General features: G+C 38.8%; 1 protein-coding gene across 7 annotated transcripts in view; it reads right to left on the bottom strand.

Moving 5' to 3' along the window:
* The window catches only part of ZC3H13 (zinc finger CCCH-type containing 13), a 58,898-nt gene that overhangs the window by 5,750 nt on the left and 30,626 nt on the right, over positions 1-22,522 (bottom strand). For 5 of the 7 annotated variants that reach the window (XM_030565310.1, XM_030565321.1, XM_030565331.1 and 2 more), the window contains 8 exons: positions 21,138-21,311; positions 19,713-20,023; positions 18,031-18,495; positions 16,797-16,979; positions 9,676-10,210; positions 6,658-6,761; positions 5,221-6,216; positions 1,710-2,207 (listed from right to left, as the gene is read on the bottom strand). In XM_030565310.1, coding sequence (XP_030421170.1) covers positions 1,710-2,207; positions 5,221-6,216; positions 6,658-6,761; positions 9,676-10,210; positions 16,797-16,979; positions 18,031-18,495; positions 19,713-20,023; positions 21,138-21,311 — 3,266 coding nt within the window. The remainder of the gene's footprint in view (positions 1-1,709; positions 2,208-5,220; positions 6,217-6,657; positions 6,762-9,675; positions 10,211-16,796; positions 16,980-18,030; positions 18,496-19,712; positions 20,024-21,137; positions 21,312-22,522) is intronic. The other 2 variants (XM_030565349.1, XM_030565359.1) reach the window with 1 other exon arrangement.

The raw sequence follows: 22,522 nt of genomic DNA, 5'->3' as shown, positions 1-22,522 counted from the left end.
ACTCAGAACACCTGTCACTGCTTTGCAGGGAGTACAGCATCTCTGGCATCATTAAAGTCTTCACTTGAAGCAAACATATTAAACGTTCAACACAAAATCATAATTAAGTAATTAAATCCTCACACATTTTATGTTAGGCCTATAGACAATGACTGTAGCCTAAACAGAACAAGACAGTTGATGTTGCACCAACATCAGAGTTGAAAGTTGTGCTAAGATACGCTCTCTTTTCTCTCTAAAGGGAAATTTTTAGACTACACTAAATTTCACTCTGGATCGCATCATAATTTTCAGTGTCAACACTTGCATAACAAACTTCAGATTTTCATGATACATCCTCTATTTTCTAGTAGAATATTGTACTACTGAACACAGCAGTTCACATTTTTTTCTCATGCTTGAGTAGAGCAGATATTTTCTGATTTTCAAAAGTCGAATGACCTCCTTATGAAACAACATATGTGGCACACAACAACATGTGCACGAGCCATAATTCAAACCCAACAACCAAAGTTATTAGGTAATAATCAGGAGAAAGAATGTGCATCACGCTTTTGTTTTAGGTCCCATTTTAAAAAATATTTTGCTTTGAATCACTGGAAGTGAATTATTTTTTATTGTGTGTGTCTAGGAAAAGATATAAATTAAGACAAAACTATGCTGTAATTAAAAAGGTAAATATAAACAGATTTTAGACTGCTAAAAAGAATACAATACAACCAGGAAAAGCCGAGTGACAAAATAATTAGGGAAGGAAAGTATGTGATCCTTTGGGAGAAGGTCTGGACAATATAAACATATCAGGAAGAATTTACTGAATGTCAGCGAGACATGCACTGAGAATACAGTTTCTTATTCAGTCACAAATTTGTGCTTGCTTTTTTAGATTTTTTCAAATAGGTTATGGAATTTTTCCCTGCTTCAGTCTCTCAAGTGCAAGACTCAAGCTACTTAGTTCCACTCTTCCTCAGTGCATTTTCGATTTAAGTGTTTGCCCTTGTCTATATTACCTTTGTTTCTTAAACTCAGCACACACGTTTTCAGAGCCAGAAAAACTAGCATATTTTCTGTGTGTTGAATAAAATTACTTTTCTGAAGTTATTCCTGGACAAGACCTATCTATTATATGCTAAGAACTATACACATCTTAAAATTATACCATCGCCAGTTCTCTGGCAACTGGCTTCGTGGAAAAAAATAATATAATTGAGATCTTTCAATGATGCAACATTTTTTAAAATGTAGGAAAATAAGACTGTCCATTTTTCTTCTCCTAAAATGCTTTCTATTTTTCTACAGTTTTCCCCTTTGACTCTTCTTACCAATATCCTCCTGAGCTGTCACTCCCACACTGAGAAAAAGGCTAATGGTGTAAAGGGGTGAGGAAGAAAAGGGAATTTTTATTCTTTAAGCCACCTGACTATTCAGAAATTTAGTGCCTAAGCAAATTATACCTTGTCTCATTTATGTTTATTTGTCTCAAGACTGCTTTGGAAGTACACAATTAACAAAGCACATGCTAAAAATGCTGCTCATCGGGATTCTCCCTCAGAGTACCTGCTGCCACAGTGGAAAAGCTGGAGCCAATCTGCATATCAGAGAGTGACCTTTCAGTAGCAAATTATTCTAATTACTGTAGTTTGATGTTATGTTAAAAAGAGAAGGCATAAAATAATTGACATACTAGTTTCTGTTCCAGAACATCTCACCTTCTAAGCTCTCCACTTTCTCAGCTTCATTTCCATCTTCAAATCCTTGTGAAGTTCCCAAGTCCTTTTCTGTCCTTTCCTTCTCCAAAGCTGCAGTGTCCCGGCAAACCCCATCAGATTCCTTTTCATGATCCCTGTCCAGTTTTGGTTCATTGCGCTTTGTTGTCTCTGTTTGAGAAGAAATGTCAAGAGTTCTGTCCCTGTCCCTTTCAGTAGTATCAGGAAGTTGTCTCTCTCTTTCCCTGTCCAAGTCTCTTCTTTTTTCCCTCTCTCGCTCTCTGATTCTGTCACGATTCCGTGGCCAGTCTTTATCTACATCCCGGTCCCATTCTCTCTGCCTTCCATCCCTCCTTTCTCTGTCTCGTTCACGATCGTGATCATGTCTATCTCGTTCTTGAAGCCTCTCCCTGCTATCAAAGGACCCAGATCTGGAATGGACCTGACGATCTGATTCAGGAGAACTTCTTCTTGAACTGTGGCTTCTTGAATCTTGACGATCTGAATAAAATATTAAAGAGACATGACTGTAGCAAGTGAATGCAGTACACATTTATCTGTATTAAAACAGACAAAAATATCAAAGCTTTACAGACTCTGCTGTCAAAACAGACCTTTGAGGGCAAGAACAACACAGAATGAAGATTTCTTCATAAAATCACTTCTATGTATTTGATCTTATTCAAGGGCATGACTTCTCTCTTAATTATCCCCTTCCTTCTCCCCCCAAAACATTTCTCAATAGCTAAAAACTGCTTCTTTAAAATCAAACTGTAGGTATTTCTGTATTTTGTATGTGAAACAAAAGAAGGAAAAACAAGTGTCATCATTTTGAAAATTTGCCATTCTGAAATCCAGTAAAGCCATCGTTGGCAAATAAACTTGTTCTGTAATCCCATCATGTGTCAAATTTAAGCAAGATGTAGATTGACATTTGATTGGGGCCCTCCAGGATATGCCAAACTTCTTGCCACAGTTGGGTATTTTCCGCAAGTCAGTACTGAACCAATTCTCCAGCATGGTTTTAGGAAATAGTGTGTTGGTGGAGGGTGCATTCTATCCCGTAAAAGAGGAAAACCAATGACCTGATCACTTGTAATCATGAACCACTTCAAATCAAGCAATGGTTTCTGCTTAATTTCCCCCTGCAATTCCATTCAGCTACTGTATTCTTCACTTACAAGTATTTTGTAGCACTGCATGAAATGTTAAAACAGCTTTGCTCAAACAGATACGGCCATATTTCCACAGCAGGTGAAAATATTTTCTATACATTCCTTATCTGCCTTCAACAATCTTTAAATGAAAGGTCCTATGCATGTGCAAATTACGAAGACTGGCATGTCTATTAACTAAGAGCTACCAGTTTAGCTTTCTTCCCCCACTGAAGTTAGAGACCCAGTAGAAAGGCTGACAGTAGTGTCAGGTCATCACACACAACCACTGCCCAGCAACAAGACTACAGGATAGAGACAGAGGACCAAGTAACTGCTGCCCAATTGTCTGCAAAACCATTAAAGGCTTCTTAAAAGTTTAAAACAAATATCGTGTCCAGTATCACTTAAAGGAAACCATTACCTATAAAAAGCTTGCTATTGGGTTTAAAGATCCATAACTTTAAATAGCATGTGTAAATGTTGTTTATTTTCATATGGGTATATTTGTGTTCTTGACAGTATCTTATTATAAGAACATAAGAACAGCCATATTGGGTCAGACTATCTAGCCCAACATCCTGTCTTCCGACAACGGCCAATGCCAGGTGCCCCAGAGGGAATGAACGGAACAGGTAATCATCAAGTGATTCATCCCCTGTTGCCCATTCGCAGCTTCTGGCAAAGAGAGGCTAGGGACATCATCCCTGCCCATCTTGGCTAATAGCCATTGATGGTCCTATCCTCCATGAATTTATCTAATTCTTTTTTGAACCTTGTTATAGCCTTGGCTTTCACAACATCCTCTGGCAAGGAGTTCCACTGGTTGACTGTGCATTGTGTGAAAAAATACTTCCTTTTGTTTATGGCAAATCTTTACATATTTGAACCTGTCAGGTTTACAAAATGTGACACAAAGCCCATTTTCTTGATGCTAAATCAAGAAGTTTCAGGAGAAGCTTGGTATGATTATTATCCTAATTTGAACTGAATTGGACTAGAAAGAGCAGAAGATGATTCTGGAAGCTTGTCCAGACACCTGAGGAAACAACTGCAAGTCACAGCCACATTTTTTCATCAGAAGATTATAGGGAATAATTTGGACAACAGAAACACCACCACAGAAGGTGGTAATGGAGATTTCACCTTAAAATGGAATCTGTAAATAAAACAAGGATACATAACATGAACATATTTTAACATCCTAGGAGGATTGAATCCTCTGTTCATGGTTTAGTAATTAAAGTTTAACTAAAAGACCATCCCCCCCGGAGCAAGATCAAATTTTTTCAGTATAACAGCCTACCTGAAACAAACAAGAAGAAAAATAAAGACTTGGAAAAAAATACAATCTGGTCAGGGGTCAGGTCAAGTCTTTCAACCCCACAGCAGCAATCTCGGATTGCTGACTATGCCTCAACACAAAAATTATCTGCCATCTGAAAGGGTTAAAAAATAAATCAGTGTATGGGACACAGATGTATGTTTCCCATGCCAATTTTGTCCTGACAACATCCAGGCTGCTCTTGCTTCTTCCCTGCTCTCTTTTCATATGGAGGAACATCCACCAATGTCTCTATCAGGGAAACATCTAACGTTCCTCATCTGCCAAGTGGGTGAAAAGCATTTTCAGTACTGCTAAGTTATGTATGATGTAGTACAGGAAACAAGAAGAAAGCTGGAGCTCTCTAACAGCGAGTTTGTTTAATGAGGACAGAAACTCTCCAGTGAAGGGGCCTAATATCTTAAATAATTTCTTGCCTGTTTTCCTCACTCTCCACACGCATAAAACTAAGCAATTCAGTTCCAATTGATTATTTAGGTTCAGAATTTTCATTTATATTAAACTTTCTATTAAGGGCCGCAACCTAATGACTTCACTGCAAATTTCTCTCAGGAACCACATTGAACATAGCTTCCTGAAACATGTAAAATTTAACTTCATGCACATCATTGCATAATTTCAATATTAAAATTTAATTTCAATTTGTTTATAATTGTTAAAGTACATTTTATATAATAAAATTACTACTATGCTCTGTGTTAGCATAAGAGCTTTTCTAATTTAAAAGTTTAATTAGTTCCAGATATGTTTTAACTCTGACAGCATAAATTGCTATTTCCTGTTGACTATTCCAGGCTCAGAAAAGGGATAATCCATCCCCATTGATGCCAAGAGTTTTAAATCATAATTCGAAGGAATATTCAATTCCCTCTAATTTTATTATGGAGGCAGAAGATGATTCACTGGATATGAAAGGAAAAGCAAAAGCTTAAAGCCATGCTAGAAGGATTTGGAAGTGAAGTCTATTCACTTTCACACAGTATAACACTGTCTCATAAGTACAGTATCTTATTACCTGAAGATGTGCTGCGGCTGGGTTCCCCTCGTTTCAACTGATCAATTCTAGACTTTCGTTCTCCGGTGATTTCTAAGCTTTTTTTCTCTCTGTCCCTGGAGCTGCTATGCAGGACCCTTTTCCGACCTGTCTGGTCATCTCCACTGCGATGAGCAGACTCATTGGAAGGTGATCGAAGTCTGCTTGAAGTATGACTTCGATTGCTACCAAGACTGCTGCTGCGCTTCTGATCCACAGGTTTGCGATGAGGTGCATCTTCTATAGTAACATGTGGGGTTTCTATCTTTTCTCCCCTCAGTCTATGGCTTTTTCTGTGGGATTCTTCAGTGCTTCTTTCTGGAACAATGATTTCACCACGTTCTGGAACATCTTCATCTGACCAGTCACTAAATGTTGTCTCTTCTCTTTTCGGAGCAGTTTCTACTGCCACAGCTTTCTCAGGTACTGCTTCAACCAACTCCTCTTTTGTTGTTACAGGGGGAGTTCTTGGGCCTTTTTTCTTTTTATGGTGTGGGACAATTTCTTCATCAGAAACCTCAGAATCACCCTTTGACCTCTTACGCTTCTTCTCAACATTCTTCTTTTTTGGAACTTTCTTGGGTGAAAACACCTGGCCCTCTTCTACAGTTGACTCAGTGTACCGTTCCACCCCAACGTCATCATCTTTTTTTTTCTTTGTGGTCTTTTTCTGCACTTTAGATTTTTTCTTATTCTCCTCATGTATTCTATCAGCTGCATCTCGTTCTTCAGAAGGGTGATGTCCTAAGCTCTCTTGAACCCTGGTTCGTGAGCTTTCAGTGACTTCTGTTTGTTCTCTCTGCTCTCTCTGTTTATCTCCCGAAGAAACCCTCTCTTTGAACTCTGATTCTTCATAACGTCTTGAACTATCCTTTCTCTCTGGCTTTCGACTCTGCCTGTCTTCTGTAAGGTGCGTGGGGCTGAGAGATCGGGATTCTTGTGGTCGCACAACCTGACTTAGCAGCCTGTGCTTCTCATCTACAAGTGGAAAAGATATGTATTTTTATTGTTCAGAAAGGGGGAAAATACACATTTTGTGCATCCTGTACATACCAAAGGAAGTTTCAATCAAAACAATCTATTATTTCCAGCTACATTCTTCAATCTTTTAAGCAGCTGCAGTATTAATGGATTTTTTCCACTTTTAATAGATATGCATCTTAAAGACAAATGTTGTGGCTACTGCCCCAGGACAATACCAATACATTATAACAATATTAGCACATAGAATAAATAGTATGTCTAATACATAGCCCCACCACTCTACAAGAAAAACAGCCTTACAGTGGAAAAAAAACAGGGAGATGAAGACACTTTGAAAAACTTAATCCCTCATTTTCTATTTAAGGTTGAAAGGAACTTCTTCATAATTACAGGTTAGCCTGTATACTGTGGCAGAGACAACCCACTCCTACTTACTTCTATCATCTCCACTGTTGTAGGCATCGCTATCAGGAGAATGCTCACGGCGGCGCTTGGGTGATGGACGAGGACTAGGGCTACTTTCATTTCTGTGACGCTTCCTATATTGGACAAAGAAATGCAAATTCCACGCAGATGCCTTTTAAAAAACCAGCAGCTGTATTTCTTTATCATCTCTGTAAATATCAGTAACATAACAACTGTACTCTATGCACCTCTCAAAATACTAGATACCAAAAGATGTCCCACAATTTTCTAGCTTCATTAGCAACAAAGTTTCAAGTAAGATCAGTTTTCATTTGCACTCCAAATACTTAAAATACTTTCACTGATGAGACGTCTCAACTTTTAAACAAAATATTTTTTAAGATGATCGACTGTTTTTTAGACAAAAGGAATTTATAAACTTGGTAAGTATTGTTTAAGAGATGATCTTAATCTCAATATTTTTGTGCCAAAGGTCCCATACTGGCCCATACAGATACCTACGAATCAGCAACCCAGGCTATGCCAGAGGGGTAGTCATAACCTGCAGCATCATGGTGGGCAATTCAGCCACACCAGCCTTACACTCTTAGGCTATGTCTACATTGCATTTTCGGCAGTAAAACTTTTGTTGATCAGAAGTGTGGGGAAAAAAAAAATACGACTGACAAAAGTTTTACCAACAAAAGTGTCGGTATAGACAGCACCATGTCGGCAGGAGACACTTGCCCGCTAACAAAGCTACTGCTTTGGGGGTGCTTTTAGTTTGTCACGGGGAGAATTCTCTCCTGTTGACAAAGAGCGGCTATGTTGTGTACCTTACAACGGCACGGCTGTAGTAGCACAGAAGCTGCTGTAAAGTGCACAGTGTAGACATAGCCTTAGTGATGTTTCATCCTCTTTCTTTTAGGATGATGCTCAGAATTCCAGTACCAAAAACCCTTTAGGATCTTTTTCTTGCCCTTGGTAAGACAACCAAAAATGACAAAGAAGTGACCTTAAAAGGAGTTCCTGCTTGAGGATGAAGAAGAGATGGTGCCAACAAGGAGACCACACCCAATGGCCTTTGGGTGTAAAACTAACTTTCTTGGCACTGAGGAAAATCCTGGCACTGTGGAACAAACCTATTTGGTGCCAAAAGTGTCTTCAGCACCAATACACCAACAGATTCTTGCTCGTGACCTGGCATTTCTGTCCAAGTCCTTGGAGAGACATCTGACCAAGGCCCAAAATAAAAACAAAGGACCAGAGTCTGGCCCCTGTTCCCACTCCTTTGCATGACTCAAGTGGTGTTCAGGCTGCAAAGATGAGGCACCTCAGAATTCTACTGGAGTGCTGGAATCACTGGTAATTTAGAGTCAAGGAGGGGTTGGTTGCCTGAAAACAGCTGTACTGTTGTAAATCTGGATGCAGAATGGGCCCTTGAGGGCTACTGCAACTGCATATAGTATAAACAACCTGGAGGCTGCTCTAACTTAAACTAATGGTTAAACTGGGCCCTAGTTTTTTTGCATTTATTTGTAAGCATGCCTTCTACTTGCAAAGGAAAGCGGAAGGTCTGAGGCAATTCTTTGTTCTTGTGGGGAGTTCCACAATTGCACTAGTAACTGAGGCCTTGTCATGTTTTGTCAACAAAACAGTGGAGATATACACACTGAAATGCTTCTCCTGCCGATGTAACTCCCCTGCTACGAAGACATAATAAAAACACCTCAACGAGAGACGTAGGGCTTCTGTCGGTGTAGTTAGGGCAATGCAGTGTCTGTGTAAACACTGAATTCTTTACCTTGGCTGTCGGCTGCTCAATGGGAGCATGGCAGCCAACCAGACTCTGGGTGTGGATCTCCACACCAGAGGTGAGAAGCCATAGGCAGCTGCCCCCTGCTCCTTGCTGGGAGCGCTGAGGTGAGAAGCCTGAGGGGGCAGCGGGGCTCCCAGTGGGGAGCTGCATGGACCTGAGAGCCCTGGCTTTCAATCCCCCACATTGCCCCCCTTCACTCGGTGGAAGTGCTCCTGGTGAGGACGTGCAACACTGACAGAAACAGGGTAGTGTGGACATCAGCCACCGCAGTAATTAATGTGGTGGCTCTAAGTCGACCTAACAAAGGTCGACTTACCTTTGTAGTACAGACATAGCCTAAGAAAGCACTATCTCCTGCACAAATAAACGTAACCCTTTCATTAAACTATTTCATTGTGCCAGTGGAATGGAGATGACTTGCAGCTTGATCCGGAGCATGAGACTCTCTCAAGTATTGCTGGGCCAGCTGAAGATCTGGTCCTAAAAGTGAAACAGTGCAAGCTATTTCCTTTACAAACTAGCTAACCAACAATACATGAGAAATTAAAGGAGCTTTGAATAAACCCAAGAAATTGCTTTGAGTGTAGTGAAAAGATCACAGTATCCACAGCTGGCTACATAAAGAAAGATCACAGTATCCACAGCTGGCTACATAAAGAAAGGACTGAGGTTAGTCTTGTGGTCCCAATAAGCACTATTTTAAAGACAGTTCCCAAAACTCAGAAATGCATCCCACTAATGGAAAATACACAAAGATCACTTCAATGGAGAATCAAAAATGTATTTGCTAGAAGGATCTAGAAAAACGTTAAGCATAACATTTATATTATCTTTCTAAACTTTTTAATTGATTATTTAAACTAATTAGATTTTTTTTAAAAAAATGCATTCTGTATTTAAAGAGTAAATGTCATAAATTTAGGGAGGATATGCTATGTTATTCTTACATAAATATGAGACGAAACCTCTGTTAAGCAAGAATCTCAACACAACAAAGGATCTGCTATAGTTAAATCTGAATGAGACACAGTGAACTCAGAGATTTGCTAGGGGCTCTGGAGTCAACACATAACCCTTTACAAGCTCCTACTAGCAGACATGCTACTTGTACTGTAGCAAACACTTGGTTTACAACAATGAAAACAGAGTTTTACCCCATGAAACATTAAAGGATCGCATCGTATTTTACATTTTTGGTGAGAAAATAAGTCACATGCAGAATCACTTACTTAGATTTCCTCTCCTCATGGACATCTCTTGTATTTCTTTCTTCTCGGACATCTTCTCTCTTATCTCTACGGTCATCCCTTCCTTTTTCTTTGTCCTCCCAGTCTCTCGGACGTTCTCGTTCCTTATCCCTGTCGCGACCCCGCTCTCTCTCTCGTTCTCGCTCTCTCTCCCTTTCCCGTTCCTCCCTCTCTCGCTCTCGTTCTCTCTCTCTCTCCCTTTCTCTCTCTCTCTCCCTTTCTCTGTCATGGTCTCGGTGGTCTCTTTCCCGTTCGCGTTCTCTGTCTTTGTCCCGCTCTCTTTCTCTCTCCCGTTCTCGGGCACGATCTCGTTCTAGTTCTCTTTCCTTTTCTCTCTCCCTCTCCCGGTCTCTCTCTCTTTCCCTCTCTCGTTCCCTCTCCCTCTCTCGTTCCCTCTCCCTGGCCCTTTCATCTCTCCTATCATCAACCCGGTCTACCCTTCGTTCTTCTCTCCTTTCATCACGCTCAAGGTCATCGCTCCTTCCTTGGTGCCGTACTGGTGAGCTTGGTCTTTGATCTGTAAAGAAAGTCAAGTTTCATTGCCAGTGACTAATTAGATAAATACGCCTCTCACAGCACACTAATCATTTAAAATGGAATAGAAGCTTCTGTATTCTTATTAAAGTAGGATACAATTTGATTCTTGCAAAATCCTGGAAAAAGTTCTGAATGACATGAGAGGAAGGGCATTATCTTGCAATATTTTTAAAATGAAGAAATTTAAGTCTTTTCTATTTAAGCTTAAGGTCACTACAAACCATGACTATAAAGGTTTTATTTTGTATAAGTCTATTCCCAGTAATTCAAAACTTTATCTGCTTACTATTTGACAACTATTATTGCCCAAGAGCATCAGATATTTTCTATATGATTTCAATTAAACAGATGCTTAAAACGGATACTCATTTTAAAATGAAGTTTATCATTTTATTTAAAAAAGCAGGATTTTACTTTTCTTCAATCCATTCTCAGTTCCACAGTTCCTCTAGCCAACACTTTCAATACTTAGAAAAATATGAAACGGACTGGCCCAGTGGCTCATCATCTGATCATTCAGGTGACTGAGATCAAGAGAAGGGGGCAAAGAGGAAATATTGGAAACATCAGAACTGAAATCTTTCAAATATTCCTTGCGGCTTCACAAGCAAAGCTGTTATAGGCACAGAACACAGGAACTGATGGTGAGGGATAGGGGAGGAATACATGTGTAAATAGGAAATAACTAGTCTAGAACAACAAGAAAAGCCCTATTTAACTTGAGTATTAGCAGCAGCAGGGGAGGGAGAAAGACTAGAAAGGAAGACAAACTCTGATGCCTAGATCACCTTTCCTTAGCAACAAAAATATACATAGCTGCAGACATCAAAATCTCACTTAAGTGGATATAAATTGCAACTAACTGTGATCTTAATTATATTTTAGTAAAGAATAATAGAAAAATCCTCCATGGTGCTAAAGACATTACATAAAGGGGTGGAGGAAACACTTGTATGAATAAAGGAAAATGCAGATTTGACTTTTTGTCCATTATTGCAAAACTGACATAATGCACATCTCCATACGTTATTGACAGAATATCCTTCAGGGGCATGTATGTGGAGTTTGAACAGAACTGAGTTAATAAAACGTACGTTCCCGTCAGTTTAATCAATTTTCACCTGCGAGTGAATTAATAATGACTTAATGCTCCCTTGCTTCCAGGTAAAATTAAAAGTAAATAGGAATGACATTTCTGCTATGGCCGAAACAATCATTTTTTGGATATGAATCGTTAGTTCAGGCAACTCGGGTCCAGATACAGGATTCACATTCTTTATGCTGGTATGCCCACATCATTTCAATACCACTTACTGCAATAGTACTACATTGTAATTCAAGTTCTTCATCTTTAAACTATTATTTTTCCACATTATAGCGTCATGAGGAGTGGTATTAAGTATCTGCAAACCAGGGTGGATAAAAATTGGATTTTTTTTGATAAAATGCTTTTTGAGGAAAAACCTATCTAAAGGTAGTTTTAGTTAAGATACATTATAGCTCAAAGATATCCCATCATGGAATAGGGATTATAAATTCTAATTCTATAGTACGAGACGATATATTCGGGTAATGTTTAAGAAAAGTTTTGTAAATGAGTTCCAATAGTTCATGGATTAGGGACCCAATCTTACGGGGTTCCAGGGGCTTCTGTGTAGATTTAGGTTAATCTTTCTATCTACCGAGTGGGACTCAGTGCTCAGTCTAGAAGATACCATCAGAGATGCTTAGTTTTGCAGTTCTCAGACTGCAGATTTGTCTCTCCAGAGATAACATACTTGTTAACAGCAAAAATGTTTTAAAATAAATAAATATATAGAGGTGAGAAACAACAGACCTCAATCCTATTGTCCCTCTGCAAATTCGTGTACAGAGTGAAACCCTTGCCTCTCTTTAAAAGTGAAAAGTTTCAAAAAGTTCAATGAACAGAAGATTGTTGGGGGCTGAATAGCTCTGGACAAGGAGAAAAGTCTGGAGATAAATGTGAGATAGGAGGGACAGGCAGCAGAAACAAAAGTGAAACTGAGCAGCATAACCCAGAAGTCTTGAGGTCTTTCTGAGTGTAGCCTTCATTGATTTGAGATCTACCATACAATTCTCTTACTAGAAAGGAAAACCTATAATGGCAGCAGGCCATAAAAGAGACCCAGTTTGGGAATAAGAACTATTCAAGAAATATATGTTTGCTGATGACGTTTTAAAGAAAAAAAGTCACCCCAGTGAACTGGTGGAAGTTATTTAAGCAACTGGATTCAGAGACTGTTAAAGTGATAATCTCACTTTTAACAGCAGTAGCTTCTTTTGCCAGTGTAAAAAGAATATTTTCTTCCTTTGGACTAATTCATTCCAAACTGAGAAATTGTTTGGGATCTGAAAAAGCAGGAAAGCTTGTTTTTCTTTTCTAGATTAAGAACAAACAGAAAAATGAGGATGAAGACGACTGAGTTAGCTGTAGAAGCCAATATTTTAAGTTGCTCATGTTGATCTGGTTGACAGTCTATTTTTTTTTATATTTCATTTAACTATTTTAGTTAAACAATTTTAACAAAAACAAATCTGATTTTCAAAAACTTGAATTACTGAATTCAAAAATTCATATGCTTGTTTTGCTAAAATATCTGTTTGCTGTTGAAGAAAAAAAATCCATAATGTTGCTGTTTTAGTTAAATAAAACAACTTAAATGTCTGGTGATGTTCTCCTCCTAATACAGCATGGCAAGAAAATCCTCCAAATATTAATGATTAACCTGTTGAATTAGAGATAGTTCACCTCCCAATGACTTCATAAAAGGAAACTTGGAAACGGCAGAGATGCTTAATGACTTCTTTGTTTCGGTCTTCACTGAGAAGTCTGAAGGAATGTCTAACATAGTGAATGCTTATGGGAAGGGGGTAGGTTTAGAAGATAAAATAAAAAAAGATCAAGTTAAAAATCACTTAGAAAAGTTAGATGCCTGCAAGTCACCAGGGCCTGATGAAATGCATCCTAGAATACTCAAGGAGTTAATAGAGGAGGTATCTGAGCCTCTAGCTATTATCTTTGGAAAGTCATGGGAGACGGGAGAGATTCCAGAAGACTGGAAAAGGGCAAATATAGTGCCCATCTATAAAAAGGGAAATAAAAACAACCCAAGAAACTACAGACCAGTTAGTTTAACTTCTGTGCCAGGAAGATAAAGGAGCAAGTAATAAAAGAAATCATCTGCAAACCTTTGGAAGGTGGTAAGGTGATAGGGAATAGCCAGCATGGATTTGTAAAGAACAAATCGTGTCAAACCAATCTGATAGCTTTCTTTGATAGGATAACAAGTCTTGTGGATAAGGGAGAAGCGGTGGACGTGGTATACCTAGACTTTAGTAAGGCATTTGATATGGTCTCGAATGATATCCTTATCGATAAGCTAGGCAAATACAATTTAGATGGGGTTACTATAAGGTGGGTGCATAACTGGCTGGATAACCATACTCAGAGAGTAGTTATTAATGGCTCCCAATCCTGCTGGAAAGGTATAACAAGTGGGGTTCCGCAGGGGTCTGTTTTGGGACCAGCTCTGTTCAATATCTTCATCAACGACTTAGATGTTGGCATAAAAAGTACGCTTATTAAGTTTGCAGACGATACCAAACTGGGAGGGATTGCAACTGCTTTGGAGGACAGGGTCAAAATTCAAAATGATCTGGACAAATTGGAGAAATGGTCTAAGGTAAACCGGATGAAGTTCAATAAAGACAAATGCAAAGTGCTTCACTTAGGAAGGAACAATCAGTTTCATACATACAGAATGGGAAGAGACTGTCTAGGAAGGAGTATGGCAGAAAGATCTAGGAGTCATAGTGGACCACAAGCTAAATATGAGTCAACAGTGTGATACTGTTGCAAAAAAAGCAAACGTGATGATTCTGGGATGCATTAACAGGTATGTTGTAAACAAGACACAAGAAGTCATTCTTCCGCTCTACTCTGCACTGGTTAGGCCTCAACTGGAGTATTGTGTCCAGTTCTGGGCACCACATTTCAAGAAAGATGTGGAGAAATTGGAGAGGGTCCAGAGAAGAGCAACAAGAATGATTAAAGGTGTTGAAAATATGACCTATGAAGGAAGGCTGAAAGAATTGGGTTTGTTTAGTTTGGAAAAGAAAAGACTGAGAGGGGACATGGTAGCAGTTTTCAGGTATCTAAAAGGGTGTCATCGGGAGGAGGGAGAAAACTTGTTCACCTTAGCCTCTAATGATAGAACAAGCAGCAATGGGCTTAAACTGCAGCAAGGGAGATTTAGGTTGGACATTAGGAAAAAGTTCCTAACTGTCAGGGTAGTTAAACACTGGAATAAATTGCCTAGGGAGGTTGTGGAATTTCCATCTCTGGAGATACTTAAGAGTAGGTTAGATAACTGTCTATCAGGGATGGTCTAGACAGTATTTGGTCCTGCCATGAGGGCAGGAGACTGGACTCGATGACCTCTTGAGGTCCCTTCCAGTCCTAGAGTCTATGAATCTATGAATCTGCTTCAATTACCTTTGGTAAAGAAATAACTAAACAATCATTCATTTTCTGATATAGCTGTAAAACTAATCTGAAAAAAGTTTTCAAAATAAATCACTGTTTAAAAAAGTATAATGTGAACCTTCTAAAAATGAAACCTACATCTCTGAGTTGTGAAGAATATGTATTAAGATTATAACCACCACCAAGAATGAACTTTTATGTAGAAATCCATGATGAAATCGAGTCTTCCTGATGAGTGATTTAAATCAAATCCACCGTGTTGCAAACAATGCTTAAATGTGAAACATGACAGACATCCGGAAGTATATATTTGCTAAATACATGTGGGGATGGATGGATTAATAATTACTGTACTATACGTTCACATCTTTCTCCTTTGACACAATATACTTGTGTTTGGAAACATCAGATTTAACTCTGAAGTATTTCTGTTTTAGCTGAATATGGGATGCCTAGCTCCAAGAATTTGTATTTTAGTTTTGTATTATTTAGTTTAATATTTTAAACCATATTAAAAACTCCTAATGTATTTGAGAATAAAATTCTCTTACGTGTTCCCTTTTTAAAGCACTCTTAGCATTTCCCAAATTTCATGTAAATCTGTACTTAAAATTAGCTCTTTGAGAACATTTTGTTAGAAAAGCTTTTTTTTTTTTGCTTTTTTTTTTTAAAAACAGAGTAAAGTAAAACCATAAGAGCTAAGGACAGATACTTAAGCCTGACTCAATTCTATTAGAGCTCCTTATAAACATTTATCATGCATTTCAATTTAAAACAAATGGCTTGCCTCCCATAAATTTCCTTTGTTGTACTGGCATAATTATATTTACTTCTAATTTTAAGATTTTTACTTAGAACTCAGTAAGACATGAAAGTTCAAACTGCACTATAATTTAATCAGCTGGTTACTGCAAAGGTGGTAGAGATAAAAAGTAATTAGAAACTGCCAACATCCAGGACACATTCAGACTTCAGTCTGTAGGCTAATGACAAGAAGAAAGATGCAGATTAGGTTCAACAAAATCCTTCCTTGAAGGCAGAAGAAAAACTAAAGCAGAGCAGCAGTTAAAAAAAAACTCCAGAGCTTTTCACGGGAACAGAAGACATGACATATTATGCTGTTTTGTGGAGAAGAAAAAAACTTGGCAGAGTAGTGCCTAACATGCCTTTTTAAAGGAACAAACACAGGCAGCATCTGGGATTCAATGGCCACATTGAACACAATTAAAGCCTTCCCGAAGACCAAAAATTCATTGTAAGTTTACATTTATTCTCCTCACTGTCCCTAAACCATGAATTTGCCTTAATTAAGCTCTCTTGTTCTGCTAACCAAGGAAGTCAGCAAGCCAACTTTTTCAAAAGCCAACTCTAAGATGACTTTTCAGACTGGATGCTAGAACAGAACTCTCTAGGGACAACTGCAGCATATTCTCTGCTATGAAAATGAAATGTCTCATGCTAATCCCAAAATGGTAGACCCTTATAAAAACATGGACTCTCCTCATCCTCACCAGCATCTGGATCAAGATTTATTAGCCATTTGACACTGACCACAGCAAAGCACTAATCAATATTAAATTCCCAAGTCAATAAAAAGTCACACTGTATTAATCACAGTATTGTGCTGTGCCTTACTTTAGTAGCCAGTCAAGGTTAGCCAAACCTTCACAACAGCATATTTAAATACTAAGACAAAAGATATTCTGTACAATTCTATATCAACAAGTAACGTATTGAAATCCGACAGTAGCCACATGCTCATGTACATAAATAGGTAATATCCTTCAGAAAAATGTGCAGTTCTTTTCAACTTATTCATTTCACACTGAAGTCACCCAAAGTTGTTTGCTTAAAACATACTGAACAAATAAAAACAGCAGTGGAGGAATGCCATAAACCAGTCAAGGGGGGTGTGGGGGAAGAATCTATTACATAGCTATGCTAATGAGCATTTGTACTAGATATGTCAAGTTTCGTTAGCCTCAGCACAAGACTGATGCCAAACTCCAATATCAAGTCAGCTGTATGTTTCTGAATTAGTGCATGCATGTTTGCATACCTCTCTCTCTGTTGTCCCGTCTTTCCCTTTCTCCATGTCTTCTTTCAAAGGATGAATCCCGTGCTTGCTCTCGATTGTCATAGCGGTCTCGGTCAGGATAGCTACTCCGTGATTCCCAGCTGTCATGGTAGTTGCCACTACTGCTATGACTGTCAACTTGAGACCCCCTGGTAGCCCGACTTCCTATTGAAAACATTTACACTCGCCATAAGAGTTCACGTGTAAGAAAATCCATTGACATTTTATAACAATTAACTATTTAAAATATCTAACTTCACCATTGAAACAGAAGTTAAATTCTAAACTCTATTTGACATAGAAAACTGTTTCAATGCTCAACTCCCCATCCTGATGATTTAAAAGTTTATAGTTAACAAATCTGACACACATTTGTGAAAATGAGACATCAACCTACCAAAACCAGAAATAAGATACTGTACTTGAGTTCTAGGCATCTGAAAATTATATACACCATGCACAAATACAGTACTCTATTTTCAGGAGAAATCAACTTCCTCTAGTTACAATATGGGGTTTTCTGACTGGTAATAAGGTAGCATGGAGGTGGCGGAAATTTGTCCTTAGAAGAATAAGGTTGCAGACATTGTGCAGAAGGAAATGAGCAGACCAAGCAGTCAAGATATGACGGAGGTTGTTTTAAAATTATTGGAAGCTTTTAAAAAAGAAAATAAAAAGAAAACTGTTACATTAAAACTAAGAAACCAAAGCAAAAAACAATGAAGACAGATGACCAAATGGTGATAATATAAAAGAATTAACAGTTCTTCAAACACAAATTACAATGGAACTGGTTTTGGAAAGCCATAGAAAATGTTACATATTTCGTACGTGAGAAAAATGGAAGAAGTTGAACCTGGGTATACATGCATATTTGAGGAGAAGGAAGAGGGGTGTGTAATGCATATGGTCGGAGAATCTGCCTCTGCTAGTCCTTCGTTACACTTCAGGCTTTTATTTGTATTTCATGGCCCTTGGGAACAGCTAAGGTTGCAGATACATTAAGCAGAGTGGCACAGGATTTTTAAATACTGTGGCAAGTGCCAAGCTACACTGTTTTAATGAATGGAAAACAGAGGAGTGCTATGCATTTAAGCTACAGTTCTATTTTAATGAAAATATCACTTAAAATTGCTTTAACAGCATACGCTTATTTGGCAGCAATTCATTATCAAATAATGTAGTACAGACATTGAAAAAATAAATCACATAGTACCTTTGTCAGATACTTCTGGACCTCTGCCTCGACTTCTGCCAGTCCGGTCACTTCTACTTTCATTTCTCGACTCATTTCTGGATTCATTCCGTGTGTCAGCACGGGAATTCTCTTCTCTGCCATGGGTTCTTCCATAACTGCGTGGCTCCTCCTGATACTGATCTTCCTTTTTATGGGTATCTCGATTCTCTCTGTCTCTGTAGTCATGGGTATCTCGTATAGAACGTGAGTCTCTCTGATCACGGCTATCTTTATTATCTCTGCTGTAATCCCTCGTATCCCTGGAGTCTCGAGTGTCCCTGGATTCCCTTGGCTCCCTACGGTCTCTGTTATCCCTGGTCTCCCTCCGATCCCTTCCATCCCGAGATTCTCGGTCATCTCTATGATCCCTGGAGGCACTCTGCTCTTGGTCATAATCTCGTTCCTCTCTGGTTTCCCTCTCTTTTTCTCTTTTTCCTCTAGTTTCTGGAAAACAAATTAAATGTAATATTCATCTTGATTAAAGTCTGCAATATTAGATTCTAACAATCCAAAGTAGAAAGGATATAAAATGATCCAACCAAGATTTCTTACACAAAAGCCTATGGGGAAAGAATTACAAAGGCACAAATTGGAGCTGGGTGCTTAACTACCCTTGTTGCTTTAGAAAAATCTCTCCCATGGATTTGAATCTGTGATCTAGTAAGTATCACATTTCATTGTTTAGAGATTAAATATATTCAGTAACTTCAAAATGCATTAGGACGACGATTTGCTGCAATAATTTTAGGACTAGGAGCATATTCCTTTATAGAGTACTGAGTTCAAGTACTTTTCTTGTGGTAATTTCCCTTTTCAATTCCTTATGCACCTGACAATGTGCTCAGAGTGCATCTACAGATTCATCTTTGTTAAGACCTCTCACCACTAAAATATGATTTTTAAAATGTATTTATTTATTCACAATATGTTCCCATTATAAATACAGCAGAACCCTATTTATCCGATCTAGTTGGAACTGGGGCCAGACTGGATAATCAAAAATTCAGCTAATCCAGAAAATGGGAAAGTGTGAGACTGCAGCACCATCTAGCGGCCACCAGAGAGATCGCCCACTTCTGGACCTATGCGCACTGGTTGTTGGGTTAATATAGACAGAAAGATAATGGAGGGCCAGATAAATGGGGTTCCATTGTATTATCTTATAGTTGGTCTACAAATCTTGACAATGTTCTCTTCATAAATTTGGGGGTGATGGCATTTTTGTTCACCAAAATTGCCCAACAGACTTGACAGGCTATGTAGTTCACTGGCAGGTATTCGGCATCTTGAGAGAACACCACTATCCTACTGTGATTGATGCAGCCACTGCCATATACAGGAAAGGATGGTTAGATACTAGAGAAAAAATGAAGGCCATTCTGGACTTCAACATATATCATACTGGTGAGACCTAGTACAGTGGAAGATCTTGCCTACACTATCATTCTAGTTAAAGTCTCTCCCTTTTACGCTATACCCGATACAGTGGGAACAGGAGCGCTGGCACAGATGTCTGCAGGCATTTTAACCAATGTGTTGTCAACTATCTGGAGCAAATCTAGATGAAACAATGATTAAAATAATCAGGTTTTTTAATTGTCAGCTAACTACGCTTTGAGGGCAATGTAAAATGTTTCTGAAAAACGTATTCTTGTTCATACCATCCCTCCTTTCGTGGCGTCTATCATGCGATTGTGAAGTCCGGTCACGATCGTGCCTCCCCTTCTCTCTCCCTGGGGACTGATGTCTTGAAGGACTTCGTTTCCTCTGAGGAGAGGATGAAGAGCGCGGGGGATAGGGAGAGGAAGAACGCCTCACAGGTGGGGATGCTGTCCTTTGATAGGTTGGAGAAGGAGTTCTTTTGCGGCGGGGGGATGGGGAATGTCTTTGAACAGAGGAGCCTGATTGTGATGAAGAGGAGTGATGTCTTGATGATATGGGAGAGTGATGCTGCCCTGGTGGGGACGTAGACCTGCAGGACACAACATTAAAATAGCCACAAAATGCAATTATTTATGATACAATAAAATAAATAATAAAACCTCAATAAAAAAATCCAATAAAAAATAAAATTATTTCTATAATCTCCGCCCTCTAGCCATCAACTGGAAAATAAAATCCTTATTTCTAAACTGCTCCTCTCTCCCATGCATATTTACTGTTATCTCAAAAATAATGTGGGACAGAGGAGGAAGCATAGCTCAGTGGTTCGAGCATTGGCCTGCTAAACCCAAGGTTGAGAGTTCAATCCCTGAGGGGGCCAATTAGGGATCTGGGGCAAAAATCAGTACTTGGCCCTGCTAGTGAAGGCAGAGGCTGGACTTGATGGCCTTTCAAGGTCCCTTCCAGTTCTAGGAGATAAGTATATCTCCAATTCTTTATAAAGATACTTTAAGGGTTTCTTACAATCATTCTATATTCCTAGTTTAATCTTTAGATAATATTCAAGAGCAAGTCGTCCAGAAAAAAACCCTATATATTTCAGAAAAAAAGCACCTTTGATTAGACAAGAACTTTGCTGCTATGAAACATGCAGTCTTCCCCAGCAACATGGATATTTTACTAAATACGAGGTGCTTTCAAGAAATCCTGGTAACATGCAGCAGACAAATTATACATTTTCTTTCATGGGTGCACACTCTAAGTATAGCTATATACAGCATCCCTGTGGCAAGTAACACTGGCTTCTTAAATTTCTGTTTTTGTAATTTTCTGTTAGCTGTAAACTTTTATTAGGATATCTCTTTGTCAAAGACAATTTAGGCCCCAATCCTGCAAACTCTTATGCATGTACATAACTGTCTCACCTGCATAACTTTGAGCAGCTATGTAGTCCTGTTGACTTCAGTGTGGTTATTCAGGTGAGTAAAGAGTTTTCAGGACCAGGGATTCACAGCTACTCATGTTAACAGTAAAGTAGATTGTTTAATACTGCTGCTAGGGTAAATAATTCTGTATCAAAATGCTCACATCTTTGGAAAGAACACTTATATCATGTGATCTCACAAAAGAGAAAGTGACTTGATAAGGTGGCAGGAAAGTTTGAATTGTTTAGGAAAATAAGAACTCTGTTATTAACTTCCCACCTGCGAGAGGGTGAGAAAGTATGCTTGTGTGCAGTTGACTTGGCTGGAGCTCGGGAGGTTTGTCTTCTCCTTGAGGCAGGAGGTGAATATTCTCTGGAAGGAGAGGAATTACTGCCAGAATGATCAGCAGGACTAGGAGAACGCTTCTGTCTATGGGAGCCTTCTGAAAGATCTCTAAGAAACATACAAGTAGCAGCTTGTTCAGCATGCACAATATGGGATCAGTACATCTCCAATCAATTAAAGTCAACTCCAAGACCACACCCATAGTACAGGATCAAGAATTACTTCTGGCAGAATAGTTTGTTCATCATATATGAAATTATCTTCATCATATACTGCTCAAGAATCTAATATCTAAGTTCCAGAAGATCCCATTTAATATATTTTTCAATGTAATACAAAGAGGGTGAAGCCTGAATCCTCTAGATTATCTGCAATTTTTTAAGCAGCTAGATGTCAATACAAAAACAAGGAATGTGTTGTTTTTGTTGCTTTAATTTAATTAATTCTGTAAAATCAGAACCTTACTATAAAAAAGTTCAGACAAGTTTTCAGACCTTAATGATGACTTCTGAAGGAAGAAAAGGACTGCTGGTATCTTGAACTGCCATCTGGCTTACAGAAGGATTTCAAGTATTTGTTTTCAATATGAAGTAACTTAAAAATTCACACACAAAGGTCACTGACACTTTTATAACAGGCTGCAGCCATTGCCATGGAAGTACCTACTGCTATCATTATACCGCACGCACACAGGCTGCCAAATACACTCCCGCTTCTATCACAGCTGCACTGAGTGCTCCCCACTATTGCTTGTGACCTTCTGCCTCAGATCAACCACCTTTCCGAGTCTTTTTACTTTATCAGTTCATGACAGGATGTAAAGGTTTTCCTAAACTCCTTAGTCTTCATGAAGTAATAGCAAACTTACCACTATACATTTTGTGTGTGTGAGAGAGAGAATGAATATGACCTACCTTCCCCACATGGACAAACAGGTTTTGGGATGGATAAGGTGGGCAGGTATGAGTGTGAATACATAGAACCACCTTTGGATGTAAACATCTCAAAAGGTAGAGACTTTTAAGAGGCAATTTTTGAAGAAACAGCATTACTAAAACACTAGATTTACTAAATGAGACTTTAGGGAGAGGAGAATGCCTCCTAATGGCCAATTTGCAGAATAATAGTGTTTTCTCTTCACGGGTCCACTGACCTGATATTCTGAAGAAGTGACGTAATGTTTCTCTACAATGGGAAGTTCAAGGTATAATGGAAAAATTATGGCTTTAGAATGAAGATGTGAGAACCCTGGACTGGACCACCAGTCAAGGTCGGACTCACTGATGGAGAACATGACAGTTATTTCAGAAGGGCATCTC

This window comes from Gopherus evgoodei, chromosome 1 (genome assembly GCF_007399415.2).
Source record: "Gopherus evgoodei ecotype Sinaloan lineage chromosome 1, rGopEvg1_v1.p, whole genome shotgun sequence".
Taxonomy (NCBI): domain Eukaryota; kingdom Metazoa; phylum Chordata; order Testudines; family Testudinidae; genus Gopherus; species Gopherus evgoodei.
Note: the sequence above shows the minus strand (reverse complement) of the source record. Positions and strands in the feature narration are given on the sequence as shown.